The sequence below is a fragment of the Hirundo rustica genome, chromosome Z (genome assembly GCF_015227805.2).
Source record: "Hirundo rustica isolate bHirRus1 chromosome Z, bHirRus1.pri.v3, whole genome shotgun sequence".
Taxonomy (NCBI): domain Eukaryota; kingdom Metazoa; phylum Chordata; class Aves; order Passeriformes; family Hirundinidae; genus Hirundo; species Hirundo rustica.
In genome coordinates, this window is record NC_053488.1 from 14,792,076 (window position 1) to 14,816,927 (window position 24,852).

General features: G+C 41.1%; 1 protein-coding gene across 2 annotated transcripts in view; it reads right to left on the reverse strand.

Moving 5' to 3' along the window:
* The window catches only part of PARP8 (poly(ADP-ribose) polymerase family member 8), a 112,449-nt gene that overhangs the window by 56,655 nt on the left and 30,942 nt on the right, over window positions 1-24,852 (reverse strand). For both annotated transcript variants that reach the window (XM_040090682.2, XM_040090683.2), the window contains exon 3: window positions 3,241-3,278. In XM_040090682.2, coding sequence (XP_039946616.1) covers window positions 3,241-3,278 — 38 coding nt within the window. The remainder of the gene's footprint in view (window positions 1-3,240; window positions 3,279-24,852) is intronic.

Sequence of the window (24,852 nt, forward strand, 5' to 3'; positions counted from 1 at the left end):
CAGAGCATGTTCTGTACAGAAGAGACATACATATATGGAAAAAGGACTGCTCAGCTACAGGTTTTATAGATTTTAATTGTATTTTTATGTCCATTGTCATTCTTTCTTGGCAGCTGGATAATATGACTTTCACTGCCAAACTGGTTTTGTTTTTTTTTTTTCCTTTGCTATTTGGCAGCTATTAGGGTTTTTTTTTCCTTCCATCTACATGATGAGACTTGAAATTAAGATATTGGCTTTGATCTGTTTTCTTCAACAACCCATTTCTAACATTTGACACCTAGGAACACCTATCATCTTCACTGGAGGACAATCTGCCTGGACATAGCAGAGGGATGCAGCAAACCACTTGTTGCCAAACTGGTTCTCTCCATGTGTGCTGCAATCTGTTGAGGTCTAAGAAACGTGTGTAACCTACAAATCACTGGGATAAAAGACTACAGCAGTAGTCTGTAAGTTTCTGTCAGCCAACACAAATCATTCTGAATTCATTAGCAAAATGCTTGCTGCACTGCTGGTTCCCGCAGGAGTCATGATACACTCATATTAGTGGGACTTCAGTCTACTCATTGATGTTATATTCTATAAATGCTCCTTGGAAGGATTATTTTCCCCAGTTGTGTCAATGTTATAAGAAAATTGTTACAGCAATACTTTGCTGAACCTGTTGTTACCTGACTCTAAACTTTCCAGTTTTGTTTCCACAGCTCCAGCAATGGATATGTAACTTTGAGACATTACTGTCTCAACACTATTCCTGATAAGTCTTCGGTGTGCCTTTGTGAATACATTTTTAGCTTTCACTCTCAAATATGAAACCTTCAAACATCTTTCATTATTGAAAGTTGTCATGTCACATTACAGTTTCCATAGGTATGGTTTAAAACTCAGCTGCTTGTATTGGATGCTCTAAGAATTAATTCAGCAACAGCTACACACTGTTGTCAGTACCAAAAGGGTAATGCTTAATACATTACAGCAAAGCAAGCTGTGGGAGTATGTATACTACCCAAGGCTCTTCTTTCAGTATCCAAAATTTAATTTTGTTGCTATCATTTTAGCTGAATTACATCACCTGTATATTGGCCTAATCTCTCCTCTTTTCATGTATTTGTTGCATGCATCAGCAACTTACCTGATGATCAACTCTGACAGCCTTGCCTTGGATTTACAAATCTGATCCACTCTGTATTACAGCCTTAATTTACCCAGGATAAAAATTTGCTGTAGCTATGCACTAATGGACTTTAACCTTAATCTGCAAAGGTTTATACTGTGAGAAATTCAATTTGAGAGTACGTGCTGCTCTGAACTCTATCAACTTGCAGCACTACTTGAAGAACACCTTCCAGCTGAGGACATCAGCACTGAGCTTCCCACACTTGACACCATCATAGCCTGACATGTCCCTGACATCTTCCTTAAGATACTTGTCAGAGAAGGAAGACACAGTCAGCAGTAATGTTAGGTTAGAAATTTAGGACAAAAACAGGCAACAAAGAATCAGGCTCACCGAGTCAAAATGACTGTTTTACGATCAAAGGTGCAAATGGCAAAAGGTCCTTATCATTCCCAATGCACTAAACATCTCTTCATCATAAAGCACACCTATATCCCACAAAAACTTGAGATGTGAATGAAATCAGCTCTTCTAAAGCCCTGAACGGCTGGACTTTAATCAGTAAACATGCACTGGTTTACTCTCTGCCTCAAGCTAACTACAGTGTGAAATGTTCAAATGCTATCTGCCTTTAAAATATAGGGTGTGATGGCACAGAATATTCATCAGGCTTTAGGGACTTTAAAGTCACTCAGGCTTGTAGGCTATCAGGACATGCTGCAAATAACACCCACCAGGAAATTCTGAGGTCTATCAGACAGAAGAGTTTGCCAGGAAATGAGCCCTCATGTGCTGTGTGAGTAACTGATGCTGGTTCAGCGCTTCAGATTACCATTTACTAAGGCTGCATTATATTCCCTTTAGAGGTTCCCAGAGGTCAAATTTGTGATATTTAATGGAAGAAACTGTTAATAACACATAGTGAAGATTTTTTTCAACTACTTCCCTCCGTTCATTGTCAGCTCAATGCAGTATTCATAATCAGTAAATCCATTTGTCACTGGTATGACTGTGCCTTTTATGAACCTCAGTTTCTCCCATTTGTAAGTGTTGAATAGACTAGTATCATTCTTCTCCACAGTTTTTACAGGTTAAAAAAAAAAAAAGTCAAATAAAGGTTGTTAGCGTTCTTTCACAGAATCCATTGTTTTTAGCACCACTCTTGATTTTCTTCTCTATCTGCTTCAAATACTGGTGTTTTGATCAGAATCTGCTGTTTATCAGTGAAGATCAAAGTCAGACTTCTTTGCAGTTTCTAAAGGAAACAGTATTTCTTTGAGAAACATTTCAGAAAAGCTACAGATAAAGGACAGAGGGCTTCCTATCCCGCACGGTACTTACACTGTTAAATACTCACAGGTGCACAATGTGGTGCAGTCCAACAGTGCAGTCCTACCATAAACATTTATTTGCACAGTACCTGTCATCCCTGATTCCCTCTTCTGCTTCTGATAGCCTGCGCCACCTGTGCAGTGCCTATGCGAAGGAAATTGGGGAACAGGCTCCCTGAAAACTTGCTTTTGTTCTTACCTGCTTCTGTTTCCTATGAGTAACACCCCCTGTCAAGACTGGCCACGTGGTAATGCAAATACCTTTGCCAAGCCAGCTCCAAGTGTGACAGGGGGGCTGGACTGAGAGGTGGGACCAGCTCTGCGAGCCAACACCTCCAAAGGGCCGCACGCCAGCGCTTGGCTCCGACTGACCCGAGAGGCACCAGAGCACAATCTGCAGGCTTAACCTGGACAACACCAGCAGCCTCATTAAGGTCCCAAGCACAAGAGCTCTGCTGGCCCTGCGCCAGCCTGCTCAGCCTCTTGAGAGATCAAGCTTCGTCTACCGTGCCAAAGAGAAGCTGAACGCTTTCTCACTCCTATCCCTGCTGGCTCCAGCACCCCAAGCTACAGTCTATCTAAACTCGTGAACCTGCGTTCTCACCCTGACCCAGCTGATAAATGATGCCTGAAAAGAAGAAGTGACGGTGAAAATAATCTTAACTAACAGAAAATGATTAGTACAAGATGCACCTGGAAGACATCAACACTTTCAGATATTCTCATTTGAAGGTAGCAAATTGTGGTAACATGTATATGTGTGTCATGGGCAAGAATATTGCACTGTACCTGGGTAATCCTCAGAGACATGCACTGAATAGGACACACTGTAAAAAAGAAAGAAAGAAAAAAAAAAACAACACAAAATTAGAAACAACAACATTAACTGCTGGCACAACATTTTTTCCTGCTCCTTTATTATTTTATGCTTATTTATAGCTTCCTGACAGTTTCCAGAACAGAAGGTAACATCTATTTTGATGGCTTTTGAAGTGCTCAGCTGAAAATAAAAAGCATCATACTCATTTTGAAAGCTTACTTTGCTAAATTGGCACATCCTGATTTCAGTGCTCTTAAAAGGAGTATCAAGGCTGCATTATATTCCCTTTAGAGTAACATTTCACAATATGTGTATGTCTGATTAAAAAAAAAGGTCACTCTTTGAACACCAGAACTAGAGAACTAATAAAGCCCAGCTTTTCCTCTATCTGGTTTTTGTACTTGACTCAAGACTCAGCAAAAGGTTTTTCTCATCACTATACATTTGTTAGTTTCAGCAAAGGTTCTGTGTGTCTTGGACTCCTCCCTTCCACAAAGCTCTGTATTTTACGTAGTATCTGTACTTTTTTTGTCAAGCTGTGTTCAAATTAAAATTTGAGAGAGCCACAGTCACACTGAGGAGCAGCTTCACTATGTGGATTCCCTGAATCTGTTTCATGAGAAAATGCTCACTCAAAAGCACGAACTGATACTGCAGCTCAGTTTGTATCTGCTTTCCCTACTTTCCAGTGAGATCTTCACTAAACTCGTGCTGAGAGCAGGACAAATGGACGTGATGGTTTGCTCAGTTATCTACCTACCAAATCCTTCTGGTTTTAAGTTTAGTATACATCTTAATCCTGCAGTAAAAACATTCAACCATGAAGCACACTGAAAGACCTCTGTAGTGTAATTTATATTCTTTCCAATTCTAAACGCTATATATTGTGTCAACTTACACATTTAAATAATACATGGTGTGGGTTCATGTCTGTAGTGAGTTAAGCCAAAGCAGGCTAACACAGTCCTCTGAAGAAACTTTGGTATTTATTGCACTTGCTGAAAAATTGACAACTGGTTCAGATGATCTTTCTAAATGACATGAATACAGCTTCCATGTAGACAAGAAACTGAAGCCAGGTATGATTTTTAATGTTTCTGTTAAACTGAGTTCCACTTTCACAATCCAGTGACTGTAAGAGGCAATCAGTATGAAAAAGTATCTCTTTCACACCTTCTTCCACAAGTCGGTCTATTAACACGTAGCTCTGTCACCTATTTTTGCACACCACCTTTCTAGAATATTTTATGTATTGTTTGAGTAAGGCACAAAGATGCCTGTTGCTTCAACAGCTGCAGATGCTCTCATAAATTCAAGCAGAAGGAGCATTTATTACAGCTGACCATGGAGTTTGCCACACAACTGCTGATTAAAATCCCATCACTGTAGAAATTCAACATTTTATTACTTTTCTGTTTTAATTAAATCTTAGGCATTTTGAATAGGCAGCATCTGTATCCCCTCAGAGTATTTTCCCTAGGGACTGGGTTATTTAAATCGAATTAAGCTGTCGTCATGTAAAATATAACTATTTTAAATAAGGAAATATTCCAAAATAAGGAAATTTTATATCTCAGTGCAGTCATGTAAAGAGAATTTTGCTCTGTGATGTAGGGAAAAAAAAAAAAAAAGAAAAAAAAAAAAAGAAAAAAAAAGAATACCCCAAGAAATTCCTGAGGACTTAACTGTTTGGCTATTTTCACCAAACTCCATCTTCTAGAAATGTAACCATGACTTCTTCCTTCTACTACTTAAAGAGGTACTTCCGCCTTACTCTTTTAGACTGGCTGCTTGCACACATCTTTGCTGCCCCTAGAATTTCTGTACATGGGTTTGTTCTAATATTGAGAACAGGAGCAGGGGCTGAAGGGCTGAACAACTTCCCTGGGTGCAGATACTCAAAACTCAGCTGGGTAAGGACCTCAGCAACCTAACATAACTTTGAAGTTGGATTTGAATTCAAAGTTAACTTCTCCTTAGTCGATGTGTACGTCTGTAGAAACCCAACAGAACTGAGTTTTCTCTTCCTTTTTCTTCATCATGTGGTTATCCCTGCCAGCAGCAGCTGCCAAACAGAAACTAGTAACGAAACAACATGCTGTTTGTCTTGTGAGGTGGAATAAATTAAAAGGTTAATGAAACTGCAAGTTAGAAACAGTCTTAAACCTGACTGCTCAAACTCAGGATCTGATCCAGGGCCCAGTGAATCCAGCAATAGGGAGAATAAATCCCCCCCACCTCCCTCAGAGAGGGGTGGTAGTGCTTTGCTTCAGCTTGTCATCTTATGTGGACCATGGAAGCAAAACCAAAACTACTGAAGAAAACAAAAGCTGGATTTTTATCTCAGCTCGCCTCTGTGATTGTCACACATGGTCACCCTTTGGCACATTTCTCTGCTCTCAGGATAAACTGCTTCCTGCTGCCTGCACACCTGATTTGTCAGAGAACAAGATATACCAGGCAAACAAGGGTCTCCAAGGGCTCCTTGTCCTCCAGCCACCCAAGCATTTTCCCACTGACTTTAACAAGATTTAGAGCCAAGCCACAAACACGAGACTGTGATGACTTACAGCACCTTAAACAGCACAGACTTCAGTGAAGATGCAGATATTCAACACCTCTCAGTGTCAACTCCTCCCAAAGCAGAAGAAAGCCTTTATTGAAGCAGCTTTCTCATTTAAGAACTCAGAAATGCAACTGGAATTAATTTAGGCCTGGCCCTCACACAGAAGTACAACATGATTATTCCAGCGAGGGAAGTGATTTTTCCTTCTGGCAATGCAGTTTCTCTGTACAACCTTACTGCAGTTCCTAAATAGAGCTTACAGCAGTATAATTGATTCCCGTTCCCATAAGCACATTCACCATTGCTCGTTCAGTTATATTGCTTTATCTACAGGAATGGTTAAACTCTTGGGTGTAAACAAAGCCTCCATGATGGTGCTATTTCTGTTTCACTCAGCTCAGACCCTCTGCAGAAGACATCCTGCAGTACATATGTTTCTCAACTCTCAAGCTTAGAACAAGCTTCATGCTCAAAATGGGCTAGTAAATTTTTTGTTATTTAATAAATAGTAAAGTACTACATGAGAAATTAGTGGGAACTGTCATGTTTTTAATGTAAAATTCTTATTGCTTGAAATAATATTAACATCAACAGCCTTGGCTTAGTAACAATTTTACTCAAAGGGATCTCATTCCAAGACTTTTCCAATGTGTTTTAACCATATCTATTCCTTCTACAAAAAAAGTATTCTGCATGAGTTCATCTCCATTGGAGAACTAATTCATCACCTAGATGGGTATGCACCATGTAATTGCTATTTTTCAAATTAATCTTTCCCAAATGAATACAAAATAAGCAGATTCATCTGCATTTGATATTACTACAATTTCTCAAAGATAGTTAAAAAGGAGTGGAAAGTCTTAACTGATTATACTACCAGGCAAAATGTTATCCCAAAACCGCATCTCCAGGGCAATAAAAATACTCACGAAAACTGAAAAAGAGAGCCAAACAAAAGTTATTGCAGCAAGGCACATTTCATAAAAAGCAAACCAACCAGCTTCACATCCTTATATCCATTTGTAAGATTGCCTCCCGAGCCTTGAACTGCAGTTTTACCTATCATGATACAAACCCCAGGATCAAATACACATCCTCCTAAAGACACAACAGTGATGCTGTATCTGGGATTTAGCTTCCCATCAATTTCGGGTTATCTCAGCTCTATGCCCACTCATTGTTTCTCTCTAAGAAAGAAATCCTTTAAGATGAACTTCCAGCTGTTTTGCACAGCAGGAACAGTGTGAAGCATCTGGTACAAGTCTAAGATTTATGCCTATGGAATAGTTATGACAATTCATCCAGCTCTGTGCCATGGTAACAACTGCCTTATTAAGTGTGGAAATTGTGGTCTAGTTTCTATTCCAGTTTTAGCCATCTCTATTAGAGCCAGAGCTTTATGTCCTAATGTTGTCACTTGCAAACTTGCTGAAGAAACAAAACAAGATTTTCTGTCATGTGGAATCTGATGGCCAATCTATAAAATACAAAAAAAGAGTAAATAGGACTTAATCATAATACATCTGAAGCTACAGAATTCACAAGAAATTTTTTTTACAATATGCCAAAATCTCAGATCTAGCTCATCAATTATGTAATGCAATCAGCACGAACTTTTATACCTCAACAAGAATATTAAAACTCGCAAAGCAAGTGACGGATAAACTTGAAATATGAAACACTGCTGTGGTATTGATTATATCTCTGGGTCAGCTTTTGAACAAGTTAGTGAGATGAAAAAACTATTACTGAAACTTTGATACAAAAAAAAAAAAAAAAAAAGTATGCTGGTGACATCTTTGGGCCAAAGAACCTTTTTAGTGATCTACATAATATTTCTGAAAGTACAACATGATATAAACATGATGCTTTTATTCTCTTCTAGGTGAAACAGTAGAAAGGGGTAAGATCCAGCTGAAAAGATGCAGCTGGGATTGTATTCTTTCACCATTTACTAGCTACAAACCCACAACATTCATACATTTTCAGTATCTGCACACAACATGCCACAGCAGATAATGACTATTCTATAATTATACAGTAAATACTTCCATCTTCAAGTTTTTGTTTTCTTATCTTTGAAAAGGCTTACAAATTCTTCAGTGTATTCCTATTACTGACATAGCCTTTAGTCTCCTTTTCTACTTCAATATGACCACCATTTGGTCCTAAAACCAGATGATTCATATTGCTTTACTTCTGACCAGCCCACTTCCTCGAACAAACAGAATTGGTTCCAAAAAGCCTTTCATCATGAACACAAGCCACACTCAACACTCTGTGTTCTGAGCTTTGAAACCTTATAACCTGACAATAAATCATATCACAAATACAAGGTAGAAACTATGTTTTTCAGAAGACATACTGTGGGATTGCACCCAAACAAAACTTTCAAATTGCTTTTCTGGAATAGAAGACTCTTGAAAAAGTGCCTTGGGAACTGGTAGAAGATGCAGGCATCTAGGTATTGACCAGATGAAAAACTAGGTATGCTATTTGCACAAAAAAAATTGGATTCATTAACAGGAATTTTTTTTGTTTGTTTGTTTTGGTTTGTTGTTTTTTTGGGGTTTTTTTTTGGTAGGTGACCTCATGTGAATTAGACTATGTGAAGAGAAGTACAGTTCAAAACCAATATTTAAACGTCCTGCAAAAGGCTCCAATGTCAAGCCTTTCTTCCAATTTGCACGTAAATTACATGCATGCAAATAACAGCATAAGACTTAGAAGCCAGAAGCGGCAATTTTCTATGGCAAAAAGGTATCTCCTGTTTAATTAACACCACCAAAAGACAAGTCTTATGAAGTCACAGCCTGGAGACAACCATTTCATTTTATGCTGAAAACAGAACATATAAAATACCTTGAACAACAACTGAAAAATAAGCAAAAAACACTACTGTGTTGTGTACAGCTATGACAAAGAAGCTTAATAAAAACTCTCCATTTGGTGTTCAACTGGCACAAGTATGAGTGAATGATAAATGCTAGGTTTGTAAACAGATTATGGACAAGTAAATTAGCAAGATACTCCGTCACTCGGTACGTATGAGTACTGTGCTGAGAAACACTTCATTACATTTCAGTGGAGCTCTTAAAGAAAACAACAGAAGTAGAGAAAAATCATCTTGATTTCTGGTCTGGAGCTTTTGCAAGATTGTATCCCACTTAGCACACATCAGCTGAGGAACTGGTCCACTGAAGCTCATATTCAGAAACACACAGAACTGTGGCAGCATTCTGCATTTCCTTACCTGGCAGATTTTGTAAACAACTATTGCTGGCATTCACTTTTGTCTTTGGCAAAAAAATATGGAGACTTTTAGAACGCATTTACAAATGTACATTTACAATTATATAACATAAATTTTATTCTGTTTCTTCACAAAAAAAGGTGATTAGGCATTGAACAGACTTCCCAGGCAAGTGGTGGAATCACCATCCTTAAAGTATTCAAAAGAAAGGTGGCACTTGGGAATACGTTTTAGTGCTAAATGTGGTAGTGATGCGTTACGAGTTGAGCTTGATGATCTTAGAGGCCTTTTCAAACCTGAGCTGTGCTATGATTCCACTTACCTATCACAGAATCACAGAGTGGGTCAGACTAGAGGGGACCACAGTGGGTCATCTGGTCCAACCTCCCTGACCAAGCAGGACCACCCCAAAGTACATGGCACAGGATTGTGTCCAAACAGCTCTTGAATATCTCCTTATTAGGAGACTACACAGCCTCTCTGGGCAATCTGTTCCAATCTGGTCACCTGCACAGTAAGGAATTTCTTCCCCATGTTCAGGTGGAACGTCCTGTGCATCACTCACTGCCCCACTGTCTCTTGTCCTGTTGCTTGGCACCATCGAGCAGAAGCCTGGTCCCTCCTCTGACCCCTCCCTGCAGACACTGACAGACATTGATGAGGTGTCCTCTCAGTGTCTCTTCCCCAGGCTGAACAGGCCCAGCTCCCGCAGCCTGTCCTCATACTGGGGATGCTCCAGTCCCTTGTCATCTTTGTCACCTTCCACTGCACCTGCCCCAGGAGCTCCATGTCTCTCTTGTCCTGAGGAGCCCAGAACTCAGCACAGCACTCTGATGTGCCTCACCAGGGCTGAGTAGAGGGGCAGGATTGCCTCCTTCTCCCTGTTGGAAATGCTCTCCCTGATGCTCCCCAGGTTACCATTGTCCTTCTTGGCTACAAGGACACACTGCTGGCTCATGGACACCAGGACCCAGGCCCTTCTCTGCACAGCTGCTTCCCAGGAGGTCAGCCCTGAGCCTGTGCTGATGCCTGGAGTTATTCCTCCCCCAGGTGCAGGACCCAGCATTTGTCTCAGCTGAATTTCAGATGTTCTTCTCCGTCCATCTCTCCAGCCTGCCAAGGTCCCTCTGAAGGGCTGCACAGCTCTCTGGGGTATCAGCCACTCCTCCCAGCTTTGTGTCATCAGTGAACGTGCTGGGGAGGCATCTGCCCTTCCTCCAAGCCATTGATGAACAAGTTAATCAATACTGGGCCCAGTACTGACCCCAGGGGGGCACCACTAGTGACAAGACCCTGTGCTGTTGGTTACAACCCCCTGGGACCAGCCATTTGGCCAGCTCTCAATCAACCTCGCTGGTCTCGCATCCATTCCATACTTCCTGAGCTTGCCACGAGGGCCTTGTGAGAGACAGTGACCACAGCCTTGCTAAAGCTGAGGGAAACAATACAAAAAGTCGACAAAACTTAATGAACCCTTGAATACTATTAGCCAATACAAATCAGTGTGTGCTGCACTCCATTCACTCACGATACAATACAGTCTCAGTAATGTGACATAACCATAAACAGAACTAAGTAAATGTTTCAGTCGCATAAAACACTAACCACAAAGTGATGTGTATCTCCAAACACAATGACAGACAAACAGTGTTAGAAATCATAACAGTTAGGAATATAGAAGAGAGCCTATCTCATAATGTGCTTCTGGAATTTGCATGATTTTTTTTTTTTTAAATACAAATAATTACACAGGCTTTTGCTCTTTCACATGGGGAAATACCTACTGAAGCACAGGACTTCCACCTTTTTTAAAAGCAGTGGTTTTAAAACTGTTGCCATTAAACAGAATAATGATTAGTGAAAAAACTTCATCTTCTGGGAGAAAGCATCAGAAGCCACAAATGAGACAAAAATTACAAGGAGGTGGACTTGGGTTTTCACACATATATTTATGCAGCTATGGAAAAAGTGACTGTGAGTCAAGTGCAGCAAGAATAAACTCACAGTATTAAAGACTGATTTATTTTCTTTTACATCATTTAAAACTTCAACTAAATCCCACTGAAGCCTAAGGGAGACTTTAGTACTTGTCAGAGAAGATTGCAGGCAAGTTGAACAGAAAATAAAAGACTTCTGGCCCCCTACCACACTTCTGTTATTTTCTAGAAACAAGTACTTCATTGCTTTCAGTATGAAAAAAATTCAAATTTTCAGTATGTTCTCCAAAGGGTGCAAATCTTTTTGAGCCTTTTTTTTTTTTTTTTTTTTTTTTTTTTTTTTTTTTTTTTTTTTTTTTTTTTTTTTTTTTAAGATTTGCATCTTGCTTCACAACTGGACTGCCAAACTTTTCACATCCATGCCATTTTCTAGGTTCTTTATTAAAACGATCTTAATGGATTTCTAAACATCTTTTGAAGTACCCTTTAAAATGTTTTGAATGTACATGTCTGCATCTCAGCCAACTTTTTTACAGATATTCAGGCCACTTTAGATCTCCTGAAACACTTTAGTTTCTGTACTCCTTGTGATCTGACAACTGATGACCCAGCATTAGTCACAGCTATTTTCTGCTGCTAGATATAGACAGATGCCTGTAAAGAACTGAAATTTGTGCACAAGCCCATCGTAACTTCCCATGGTGCACCAGCAATTATACAGAAAAGAATAACAAGTGATTCTGAGTAATCTTTTGCTCTGGATGATGGAGAATGTGCGTGTGTGATGACATATGAAAAGTCCCAGGCACATCCATTGATGACAGATCAGAACTACTCCAAAGAGAGATGAGGAGTGTCACTGCGTCCAAAATGGCACTGCTTTCATTTCTTGACATTACCTGGGGGTACAGAGGCACTGAGTCGAAATTATTATAGCTTGCATTTGTCACTAAGAATAATTGAGCTACTGGTCCTCTCATGAAACTGAAGTGTGCCTGAAACAAATGGGGAACATTACTCATAAAGCCCTGGTTGATTTAGCATGCCATTCAAACAAAGGGGACAGGGAAAACTGCAGCCCAAACATTTCATTTTAGCAAAACTTCCAATGAAAAAGGCACAAGAACTTCTAGTAAATACATCAAAGTCTACAGGATTGATCATTACGCAAGCAAATGTGAAGGCATTTCTAAAAGTAAAATTAGCAAATCAGGAACACTTTCAGGGGGGGGGCGGTGGGGCATGGGTGGAAATGCACATATGGTGTGTTGCTCTGGAAAGAGTTACATCCAAGTATTTCTACATGTGCAAAACCAGGTTCCCCACAACCAGAGTGTACCAGAATCTGACCATTTCACTGAGAACTACTAAAGCCTCCTGTTTGTCAAGTTGACCTGTTTGACCAGGTGCAGCTCCCTCCTGTCAACACACATATATTTTATACTTCTCATCTGTATTCTTCTTTATCTCCACTGATCCTGTCAGGTTTGAATTCTCCCTTGTATTCCCCATTACCTCGTCATCCAATTTCCATCTTCCCCAGGAAACAGAGGACTAAAAAATCCTCAGGATGGTAACCTCTTGGCCCAACTCAGCAGCAGCCAGAGCAGCAGGCAGGATCATGTGTCTTTGGCCACCTTATTTACATGATGGGTTCCATTTTCTTCCACCATGTGCTTTCTGGAGGTTGATTTTGTTTTAGCTTGGGTTTTGGGGGAGTTTCAGGGGGTTTTTTTTGGTGCCGTTCATGGTTTTGTGGGTGGTTTTTTTGGAAGTAGGTTTAGAGAACTTAGTGGGTTTTTTTCTCTCTTCAGCTTCCATCTTTCAATTTTGGAGCACTGCTGTTAGAAGATACTGTGATATGCTCTTTTTGAAGCCAGTTAAGAGTTATCTTAAAGCCACAAGAGCCTGATCCACATTGTTCCTACTAGAAGGTTGTTTTGAGGCTCCTGTGGTTCTAATTCAAGTAATTGGATCTGCAATTCAGATTGAATGAAGAGTAATGCCTTGTCCAGCCCCTGTGAAAAGCCTTCGTGTTGTTATTTTTCAAAACTAAAATAAAGGGACACAAAAAGAAACAACCACAAACCCAAAGCAGAGACACAAGGTAAACTACAAACTGAACAGTAACAGATATCCAAGAGGAGAGAAGCTTGACATAAAAAACTTTACCTGATAATTTTATAATTTCAGCATCTTAGCAGTTATGAAAACCAAAAATTAAGCCCATATAAATCCCTGGAGATACTCACTGTTTAACTGCATTATACCCGTAACAAGAAAAAGGGCTCCTTTCCTTTGCACGCAGTGCTCAGAAAAGGAGGAAAGTCTTAGGCATTGTTCTTTGATCACTCTATGCGTTCATTAATTAGGTGGCATTTTGCTAGTTTATCTAATGGCCTGTCCAAAAGGTGCTGCTGTGCAGGGAAAAACAAAAAAATTTAAATACTCTTTCTCATCCATCCTTTGATGTAGCTCAAAAACAGAACTCAGATTTTTCCCCTTCCCCCTACTGTCAGCCCTGAATACTTCTCGGTACAGCCAAAATACTGTATTTATGATCTAAAATTATTCTTTCCTCTATTTTCCACACTCGCAGCTTTCATTATCGTTAGTACAAATTTAATATATAACTTCCAAATATATTATCTGAATGCCAAACTATTGCTTTTAAAACTATTCTAAACCAAAATGTGACAATGTAAAAGCAATGTAAACCAATTCAATGTGTTAAAATCCCACAGAGCAAGATTTTTAATATGTTAACCTGTGAAACTGCCCATAGCAGTTTGTTTATGCCAATAAAATCCATTCACGTAATTCAGGACCACTGGCATACCTACAGCCAGTCATTTATCTCTTGCTTACAGGTACACAGATTCCCATCTTCAAATCATTAAGCACCTCTGAAAATGATTAGACTGTACAGCACTGACCCATATCCTGCACACATTTAAATCCAAGGCAACAGCTGCTGTTCCTGCACACAGATGCAAGGCCTCCTTGCAGAGATGAAGGCTTGGCTCTTCCTCCTGTCCCATTACACTAACATGGTCAAAACTGTTCTGTTTTCTGTGGTTATAGACACAAAAGGACATGCTACACGGCTGGGGTTTGTCTCCTCTGCCCAAAAGACCCCAGAACGACAGCAATGAAAGGTGCAACATGAAAAGCAGAGCAGGTCATTCCTCACCAGAGTAGGTCACCCTCACTGAAATACCCATCTCTGCCACTACACCATGGTCTTGGAAGAGCATGCACTCACAAAGAGCAAATGAAATGGAAAATTCAGTATGACAAGAAAACTTTCTTTTATTCCTGCTTTTTCAGGTATGAGAGTCAGTCTGAGGGCACAGGCACACTTCTAACACAATATTCAGTCCTGGTGTTCATAAAATTAGGAAGATGTGAGAAAATTGAGGGCAATACAGCAATTATCAAGAAACAATCACAAATGTGGAAGAACAGCCAGTGATCAAAAATATTTATGTGGGCCCAGACAGGCAGGTACACAGAGCATGGCAAATCAATGAGCAAGCATGGTAGGAAATGTGATGACAGCTGCAACACAGCTTTTGCAGAGTGCCAGCATGAAGATGAGTGCAATTTTTACATAATGGCCCATGGGAAAATGGCAAGCCATGTCCATGTGAAATTAGAGGAGAAGCTATAACTTGACTATCAGAAATGGAGAACCCCATTAAACTTGGCGTTAGTCTTCCAGGGAATGGGTAGAGGGCTAATCACATAATCATTTAAAGCCAGGATGGAGAAGGAGTTTAAGTAAAATTCATGGAAGATTTTTGCATTGTCAAGGTTATTAACAACTGTGTTTCCTATTGCTAATTCCCATAAGTAAAATGTTAATGAGCAAAATGTTACCTCCCTTCCTCACTAGTAGCTCAGAGAGCAAAGTTGTAGGTTAAATATGACATTGACAGCTCTCAGTGTGACTCAGGGAAAAAATTCAAAGCATAACCCAGGACTGTATTCCAACAGGGTGCAGAAAAACAGCAGCAGGGAATTTCAGTTCAAGAGCTTTTTATACATTCGAAGTGGCAGCATTGGCGAGGATCTGAAACAGTTCTTCCACCTTCTCATGAATTTTAGCTAACCCTGAATATCACACAACCTGTTTCTTCTTCATGACAGAAAGCAATAGGAAGCATATGGAACTTTTTTTTTTTTTTTTTTTTTTTTTTTTTTTTTTTTTTTTTTAAATTTAGGTCTATTTAGTAGCAGCTCATTTAATAAAGAACAATTTAAATTATATGGGCTGTTCTTGAGCCAAAGATCGCTTCAAGATGCATGACTATTCATAGAATATTAATTTTATACTATACCCAAACACACCATATTTGAATACATGCTGGCAGACGTTTCTACAGAAAATGCCAAGCAAACTATAGAACAAAAAACAACAGATGATGTTAGTACCCTACCCCGGCCTGTAGCTAAGAATTTAAATACCATTTTAATTTTTAAATATAAAATTAAAAAAATGTTCTACCAATCTTAATTAGATCCCTGTCTTCTCAAAAAACTAATTACATGTCAGATGAAGCACTGGTTTGGGAAGCCCCTGTATTCTTGCAAAGGTAGAAGAGATAGTTCTATTCCCAGCTGTGTCTTGTTATATGCCTGCCAGCAAGAAAAAATGCACACTTTCTCAAAAAGCAATCCGCAACTACAAAGCTTTATAGTCACTGATTTACCTTTCCTGTGTGTTAAACCACTACAACACCAAGAAAAATCAGCAGGAACCATTGAAAAAAAGGGCTTACATTCAAGATTTTAAAAATAATTAGCCAATAATAATTGGGCAGAAATGGCAGTTAGAAAACTAAACTCTTTATATTCCCTTGAAAATACCATCAGTACATATCCTCCATTTTAGATAATGCAATGTACTCACTAAAGTATAAAAACTTCCATTCTGTTGCAGATTTCAGTAGGTATTCAAATATCTTAAAAGGGATCTGGCTACCTAAGCACCGTTTATGAGGCCAGCATTTAAATACTTTGGAGTAAATGGCAAAACAGGACTCATGCTAAGGTACTCAAAATCGGTACATGGTTTTCAAAACACACAATGAAATCCTGGTCCCAGGAAACTTCATATGCAAAACCCCCAGGAAAAAAAAGTGAAGGTTTATCCTTCTGTCAGCTTCTTCATGAGCAAATTTGCAATTAAAAATTGTCAACACGATGTACTCCCCTCACCTCTTCCTTACTCTGCTCTGACTGCACTATTTATGCACATGTTCACCCACCAAAATTATCATCGAAATTTGGAAGGCATCCAGAAGATGAGCAACAACCTGTAAAGCATAAGTTTTATAATCAGGCATTCTATTATTAAGCACTTCTAGTAAGTTTAGAGAATGAAGGCTAACACAGCCAGAAAACTTCAGTCTTCCACTAATGTGAGGTTAAGACCAGTAAGGCTTTCACTAACACAGAGCCCTTAATCTGAAGATCTCCTCAGAGCCTTTAATAAGGACAGAGCTATGAAGACTTAATGTAGAGAAAAATTAGATGGCCTGAAGAGAACAAAACCAATTAACCTACAGAATGAAAGAAGAAAGGATCAAGCACCAAAGAGTAACTCCTCCTTCTGGATGTCTCACTGATACAACATACACTTGCAGTGACTTGAAGGACTGCTCAGCTAGCAGCGGTCCAGACTGCACAGAAAGCATCAGTGGAAACAGTAATGCAGCTGCAAGTGCTTGTCATCCTGTTTACTGAGGCCATTGTACAGAGGAACCTAAATATAGAGATTAAAAAAACCTCTATATTTAGACATCTACATTTTAAAATATGGGTCAGTTTTTACCAAGATACAGGGTATCATCTTAGGCATATCAGAACACACAAAACACACAAACACCAAACTGCAAGCAGTCAGAAGTAGGAAGAGCCCAAATAACGTAAGTATCAGCATGTGTGAAGATTGTTTTTAAGATCTGAGGCCTGGGGTCTTGAGGGAAGAGAATTCACACAGAAAAAACTTTTGGGTAATACTTGCACAAGTGGGTGGGTACACCACATTTTCATCTCAAAAGAATTCCCCTGGAAAACTTACAGGCAGACATGTGGGGGTCAAACTGCTCACCCGCTCACAGGACTGCTTCTTACAGAGGCCCTGGTGATGTAAGTAATGCGAGCACCTGACCAGGAAACACCCCCGTCTCTCTCACAGCCCCCTCGGGTGCTAGCAGGTTACTGTGGAGGCTGCTCCTTCCAGACCTGAAAACCAGGAACTCAACTGCAGAGTGATTATAGTTCACTCCGTTTTGAAAGGTCACTCACTTTCCATCATCTGATAGCATCAAGCCCAAAAGAAGTGGTATAACCATTTGAAATTACTGCCTGTGGTGAAATGGAACAGGAAAGCAGTACCATTTTATTTTCACTGGCAAAATTAAAAGGAAAAATAGCAGCCTTCCTTCACAACAGGACACGAGTAACAGAGAGCCTGAAAAATATAGGGAGATTTTACTGTTTAACAAAACACTTACAGTGATTTTTTTAAGCCACAGGAACAATTATTGTAGGAGAGGCCATGATATATTAATCAAAACACACTTGAAAACCTTCATCCTATTTTTAAAATATGCTAGACTGCGTGTGACCTGGCCTCATGAAGATCCAGCCACCTTCTGGGGCAGTGCAGTGTTCTCAGCTCCTACTGAGAAGGCTGTGGGAGCATAAGATAATTATTTAGCACTTTGCAGGGTAAGATCCTCAGTGCTCAAAGGAAATTTTAAACAAAATTTATCCTAAATTACTCAATCAGGTAAAAAAACTTCAAATAACAACATTTTGATAACAACGGAGTTAGTAGTAAAAGCAAATAAATTTCAAGGTTTAGAAAAAAAACCCACAAAACCCAAACTACAACCACCACCACACAAATCCACTGACTATTTCACCCCGAGTTACTCAGATTCAAAACTCTGAGTCAAAGGCAACAGAAATGAACGTTTCCTTCCCTCATCCCAACTTTTGTAGCCAGTGGACCACCACAGGACACACCTCCTGCTCTTGTCCTCAGCTGCATTCTCTCTGGACCTCTGCACTTGCGGAAACACTGTCAAAAGGTGCCGGGACAATGCCTTGGTGGGAGAACCATGGCTGCCCTGTGGAGTGGTGGGGCTGCCATCTCTGGGGGGAGCGGAGGGTGCACACGGATGTGGCACATGGGAATATGGTCTGGTTGCAAGCTTCGCAGGGCTGTGCTCTTGGTGGGGCTTGATATTGGAGGTATTTTCCTGGATGGTTCTGTTTCATGAGTGGGAAACAAATATTCAGCAATGACCTTCAATCGTGTAAGCTCCACAGACAGTCTGTGGTAAATAACAAAAGATCTTTTCTATCACAGGTACAAGACAGAAACCATCCTTCCTCACAGGACATTCCTCAGTGACAGCAAAGCTATTGTTATCCACAGGTTATCAGTCTTTCACATTGATTGTCTCCTGCCAAATATAGATACTTTCAATACCAATAGGTTAAGATTTACTACCTATTGGGAAATAGGTAGGGCAAAATATTACACCTACCGTGTGCCTACTTTAGCTAGGTATATTCAACCGTGAGTACGTTACACGACAAAAACCCACGTAATACAGACAACACAGCTTTGCTCCTCTGCACACTGCAAAACCCTGACACTTCCATTTATCAAAAGAGTAAAAAGGCTCTCACAAAAGTGACTGCATTTTCAGTAAAATAAAGACTTTGAGCTTTACCTCTGGAACACTCCCTACACATTTTTACCAAAGTTCCACTAAACATCAGGTCACGGCAGCTGGTCACGGAACTGCCGCTGCTTCTCAGAGCAAAGGGATTTTCCTGTCCTCACATTTGCTAAACTGTCTGCAAAGAGAACCAGGTGTGTAGTAACCAGTTTGATTTTTAAAAAACTTTAAATTTTACTAGTGGTATGTCTGTAAATAGCCTAAGAGACAACAGGAAGTCATTCCTTTGGGAGAAGAGGTAAAGCTATACCTCTTATAATTGGGACAATGCAATCATACAAGACTTTACTGAACCTGAGCGCACTTCCACAGCCACCATCCCATCATTGCCAAAAGCTCTACAGCAGCAGCAAAACCAATGAAGAGACCACAGATGTAGCAATGCTACAGAAAACTGGTAAGCAAAATTGAAAGGAAAAGATCATACAGAGCTATCTATGTGACTTTAATCCATAGACAAACAAATCCTTCGCTTTATAGAATTTCTTCAATTTCTTCTGAAAACATTCTTTGCAACACAGATCACACTGAAATGTGAGAAAGAAATTGCTCTTGTTTGATATACTTCACTAATGAACCCAGGCTTTAATGAGAAATTACGGTAATTCAAATTCAATCTCTCAAACAATTTGTTGTCCCTCCCCTTCTGTGAATTCACCATGTCATTCTAATCTAATGAACATCAGCATAATGCATACTACATCTTCCTAATATCAAAACCACTTGCCTCTGAAAATTATAATTAGAAAGAAATGAAATTACTGGGAAATAACTATGTTTCATTTGTTTGATTTGTTTTAAAAATAAAAAGCAGATCCTGCAAGACACTACATCCACTACTGAGCAAGTACAAAATGAAGCTGATTTAATCTGATGTACTATTTTTACAATATTAGATCAGAAGGGAAACAAAAATGCAGCATACTGTAAATGTGTCTAAGAAAGTAAGCAAACATGGGCAACAACTACTCTCACAATGCATTTCCACTGAGCTGTATTTGTGCAAGCAGAAACTACAGTCTAAACCTAAATTTGAATATGAAAAAAATGGCACAGCTGATTCAGGCATACCTGAAGGTCCAGGCACATAAAGTACTTAGACTCCATTCTCCTCTTCAGGGTCATGCAATCACTTCAGTGACCTCAGTGGATCTTATGCCCATAAAAAAGAATCCTAAGGCAAAAGTTGTTTTGTCTCCCTATTTACACCTCTTCTTTCAAACCCATAGACACAAATGAACGTCCTTTCTTAAAGAAAGAGCTGAGAACAACATGTCAGTTCTCTTCTGCAACAGAGGGGCAAGGAGAGGGTATGCTTTAACCCAAAGAATATGTGGGATTGAAAAGGCATGGAGAGTAAGATGAACTGGGAATGCCTAGCAATTACATTTCTAAATAGAGCTCTTCCTAATCCCAGTGGGAGCCCTGACATCCATTTCCACAGGAAAAAACTGCTTCCATGTGGTAACGGAGCTTCACAGAGGATAAGGCAAGGGGATGTTTCAGTAAGTGAAAATCCAGCACGAGAAATGCAAGTGAGCTGTCTGCTCTACGATCCATTAAGAGACCTAGCCAAAGAAATAGGGGAAAAAAAAAAAAAAAAAAGGAAAAAAAAATCTAATTTTACAAATCACTTTGCGCTCAAATCTTATTTAATTTAAATAAACTGATATAAGGCTTCCAGAAGTTCAGTTCTGCCTAGGAAAAAAATGAAAGTAAAAGTTATTAACAGACTGATAAAAACATATGGCAGCAACCTCATGAGTCAGTACAACTCAGCAGCTGAGGGAGATCTCCACAGCCTTCACACACCATGGGCGCCTATGACAAGACCTAGAGCTGAGGCCACTGGTGGCAACATGCAGCTCCCTGGGGCTGAGGAAGCTCTGAAAAGATTTTCTGGAAATGGGGACTCTCGGCACTACGCTCGGGCTGCTGGTGAGTCGGGTGCTCACCTCCATTCACAGTGACACCAGTCAGCGAAGGCAGGGCAACAGCCTGGTCTGACCAAGGGAGTGCCATGGGAGCCACAGCTAAGCCAGGGAGTTCCTGGCTCCACGGCTGGGGGCTGACACCAAACACAGCTGGGGGCTCAGTGGGAGATGTTTCCTGCAGTATCTTCCAAACTTCAAGGTTACCGCCAGGGTAGGGGACACTTTACAAGGCTCCTGGGAAATGCACTTGGGAAATCCTGAAGTCTTGAAATGGTAAGGACCAAAGATGGGCAACAAAAGAGAGGGACAAGGAATAGCAACAAGCATGGGAAAACAGAGGGACAAGGGAATAAAAAGGCTGGTCCGTGTCACCAGAACTGTTGTTTTCTTGCCCTGCACTGGGTAAGCATGAGCAGCGAGCCTCTCATGAGCAGCAAGCTGGCCTAGCTGGCGAGCAGGATGGGGGGACGGTCATACAGAGACGTAGGTGATTATTGTGTCTCTCGGGAATACATGCCCGACCTCACTGCCAGGTGGATTTAGTGACAGCCTCACCTTTGGCAGGCAACCACAACTGACAACTACTGGCAGAGTCTTTGTGCTGGATTTACACAAGCGTCCGCTCCTTATGTGATGCCCAAAAGGGATAAACCATGTAGCCACCAAAGCATGGTTAAGGGTATCCTAACTGTAATCCTCACAGCTCACAAACTTCCAAAGATCAGTTATCATGGTGAGTTAGCCCCGGCTGGATGCCAGGTGCCCACTAATGCCTCCCCACCACAGGTGCAGAGGGGAGAGAAAATGTAGCAAAAAGGTCGTGAGATAAGTACAGGGAGAGAGATCACTCACCAAATACTGTCATGGGCAAAACAGATTCGCACTGGGGAAATTATCTGAATGCTATTACTAATCAAAATAATAGCAGGGTAATTAAAATAAAATTAACAACACCTTCCCTCCACCTCTCCTTCTTCCTGGGGTCTATCTCCTCCCCCACAGTGGTGCAGGGACACTGGAAATGGGGATTACAGTCAGTTCATCACACTTTGCTCCTGCCACTGCTCACTGGGAGAGGGAGAGGAGTCCTTCCCCTGGTCCAGCATAGGACCCTCCCATGGGAGGTAATTTTCCATTAACTTTAACATGGGACCATCCCATGGGCAACAATTCTCCACAAACTGCTGCAACATGAATCACTCTTCCATGGGGTGCAGTCCTTCAAGGACGGGCTGCTCCAGTGTGGGTCCAGCAGAGGGTCTCACGTTCTGCCGTGAAGGAAATCTGCTCCAGCATGGGCTCCTCTCTCCATGGGTTTGCATGTCCCTGCAAGGACCCTGCTCCTGCAGAGTGAAAACCCCCCTGGGGTCACAGCCTCCACCCAGGCACCCACTTGCTTCACTGCAGGTCTTTATCATAGGCTGCAGGTGGATTCTGAATCCCCGCAGTCCTTCACGGGTTGCAGGGACACAGGTCAGCTGCCTCACCATGGTCTGTACCACAGCACATCCATCTTGCAGCCACTTGGCAGTGGCTGCGTTGCACATGGATGAAGCTGCTGCCAGCTTCTCACAGAAGTCACCCCTATTAGTCCACCTGCTACCAAAACCTGGCCGTGCAAACCCTATACAGAACAACACAGAAAGCTCCCCAGATGTGTGCAAAGTTGGTATCTGAGAGTAAATACCAACAAAAGTACAAGGTAATAAAAGGGGAAAACCTTAATTCAACAGTCACATTGGCTTGCCACAAAAACATGTGTTGGGTGATAAATACTAGTTTGGGGGTGAGAAATATTAGTTTGTGGTTGCAGGTTTGTTGCTTTACATTCCTCTGAGCCATCACCTTTGAAGTGCTTAGGGGAATACAAGTGTGTTCTAGTGAGAAACAGTGAGGACAAGGTCTGCTCTTTGCCGATCGATTTGATTAACTCCTTTACATGACTTCGAGCCTCAGGTTTCCTCTTCCCCTTCTGCAAAACGCTTTGACAATGACAGATAAAATCCCTAGGTCTGTTACGCATTATATTGTAGCCTTACACTCCAAAGTAAGATACAAACTAAAAGTAGGTTAGTGCTCAAATTCTCAGACGGCAAATGGCAGACATCCCAGCTGATTATATTCTCTAACCAAGCAGTCACCTCATGGCTTCGTTGATGCGAAATTTTCACTTGTCACAGGAGACTTCTAAAATTCTTCTTGAAAGCTGCAATATGTCAGTCTACATCTCCAAAACTAACAGTTGTCCTTGGCCATACCCCGCAGAGCCGAGGCCGGGCTGGCAAGCAGGACCTGTCCCGGCAGAGCCTCCACGCCACTGCCAACGGGCCGGGGCAGCGCTTGCAGAGGGGCCTGGGACCATCGGTCTCTGCTGAGGATCCACCCCGGGTTCATCAAAGCAGACTCATACCCCTGCGACGTGGCGCAGTCCTCCGGTCAGCCACGCCATACAGCTGCCACAGTGCGAGCCACACCTGAGCTGATTGTGAATTCTGGGCATTTGTGTGGGTTGCTTCTTGCAGTGACTTCACAGTGGTTCCAAAGGAAATAAAATCTGTGCAAGCAGGATCAGACCTCTTGCCTAGTAGATCAATTGACACGTAGTTTGCCTGAAGATCAATATTTCTCTAATGTCTGTTGCAAAGTAAAAATACTTCTTCTTGATGACTCACTTTCCACACTGAGAAACATCCGTGGGTGGGAGAAAAGAAATGAAGCAATTCTATTTTTCTCCTTCTGTCACTATTGTAGCAGCTCTCAACTCGAGCATGAAATATAATTGAAGCACTTGCAAGCTGTTTTCAGCAAGTGAAGTGCACTGTTTTGTTACCTCTTTGTCATCATTTTTATCCAGAATCATAGTATATTAAAACCACTTCAGCACTGTTGTGCTCATCCTCAGAATATGAACTTCTAAGCAGAGGCAGAAGTGGGGTTTTATTCCTGCATAACCTACACAAATGTATGGTATGTTATTTGCAAAAACCTCCTTGCCGTTAGTGTTGTGAGTCCAGTCACGCCTTAGTTAAGTTAGAATGTGAGTCCCTGAGAATTTAATGGGAATATATTTATCCCACAGGATTAAATATCAGCTTCTCAGAGTAAAGAGTGACTCAGAAAACCTCTCTAACATTGCTGGACTCTGAAATTCTACAGAGCTCAGCAGGAGCTTTCTCTGGTCCTTGTCCCCCCACAACACTATGCTTTGCTCCACACTATCGAGCGGAGATAAAAGATTATCCCTTTTGTTCTAGATGGGAAAAGATGTGGGATACTGTCACCTCATATCAGGACAAGTAGGTGATCCCTCTTGGGAAGGAACAATTTTCACACACTGAGAGCCAGGCAGAAAACAGCCTACAGCTTCTGAACCAGTGTGCCCAAAACAGAAACAGCAGGAAGTGTGGGAAGATTAATCAAAAAAGGAGATTTCCTCGCCTCCTCCTCCTTCCCTTGAGCACGCTGACTCATGGTTTCTCAGCAGCACAGGCACAGAGTCTTTCCCAGCAATGGCAAAGCATTCATCCTGCAGTGACTGTAATGAAATTCTAGTGAGTTGTAAGGGATGACAGAAAAACAGAGGTTTTTTGAAAGGTTGGGGTCTAGAAGAAGCTCGTCTCAAGGCGGATCGATAAACTCTCATGGATGGTAGGTGGGACTGGGCGCTGCTCCCTCTCCAGTACCCCCTGTTATTACACCCCTCCGGTATGCAGTATCCCTGCAGCAGAACCTGGGGAGCCATGCTGCATCCCGCACTCTGAGCATCCATTCTGCCCTCACCCGGGGTGCCCCCCTGCTGCCACACACGAGGGGCAGGCCAGTACACTTTGTTCTTTGCCACCATGGAAGGAGCAAGCATAAAAAAGAAATACTTCTGGGTGTGGCAAGAGGCAAAGTTACTCTCTCCACAGAGCAGGCTATCCAAATTCAGACTACCCCAAGAGGTCCTAAGCTTTGTAAGTAAACATAAATCAAGATCTGACTTATTCTTAGCTTAAGAGGAAAGCCATATAAGCTCATTTTCAATGAAACACAAATATACATTATTTAACTGAAATGCCTCCTGTTACTTTGAGACAATTTTCCATAGTGCTTTGTTATGTTGCAAAGTCACTACTTTATAAA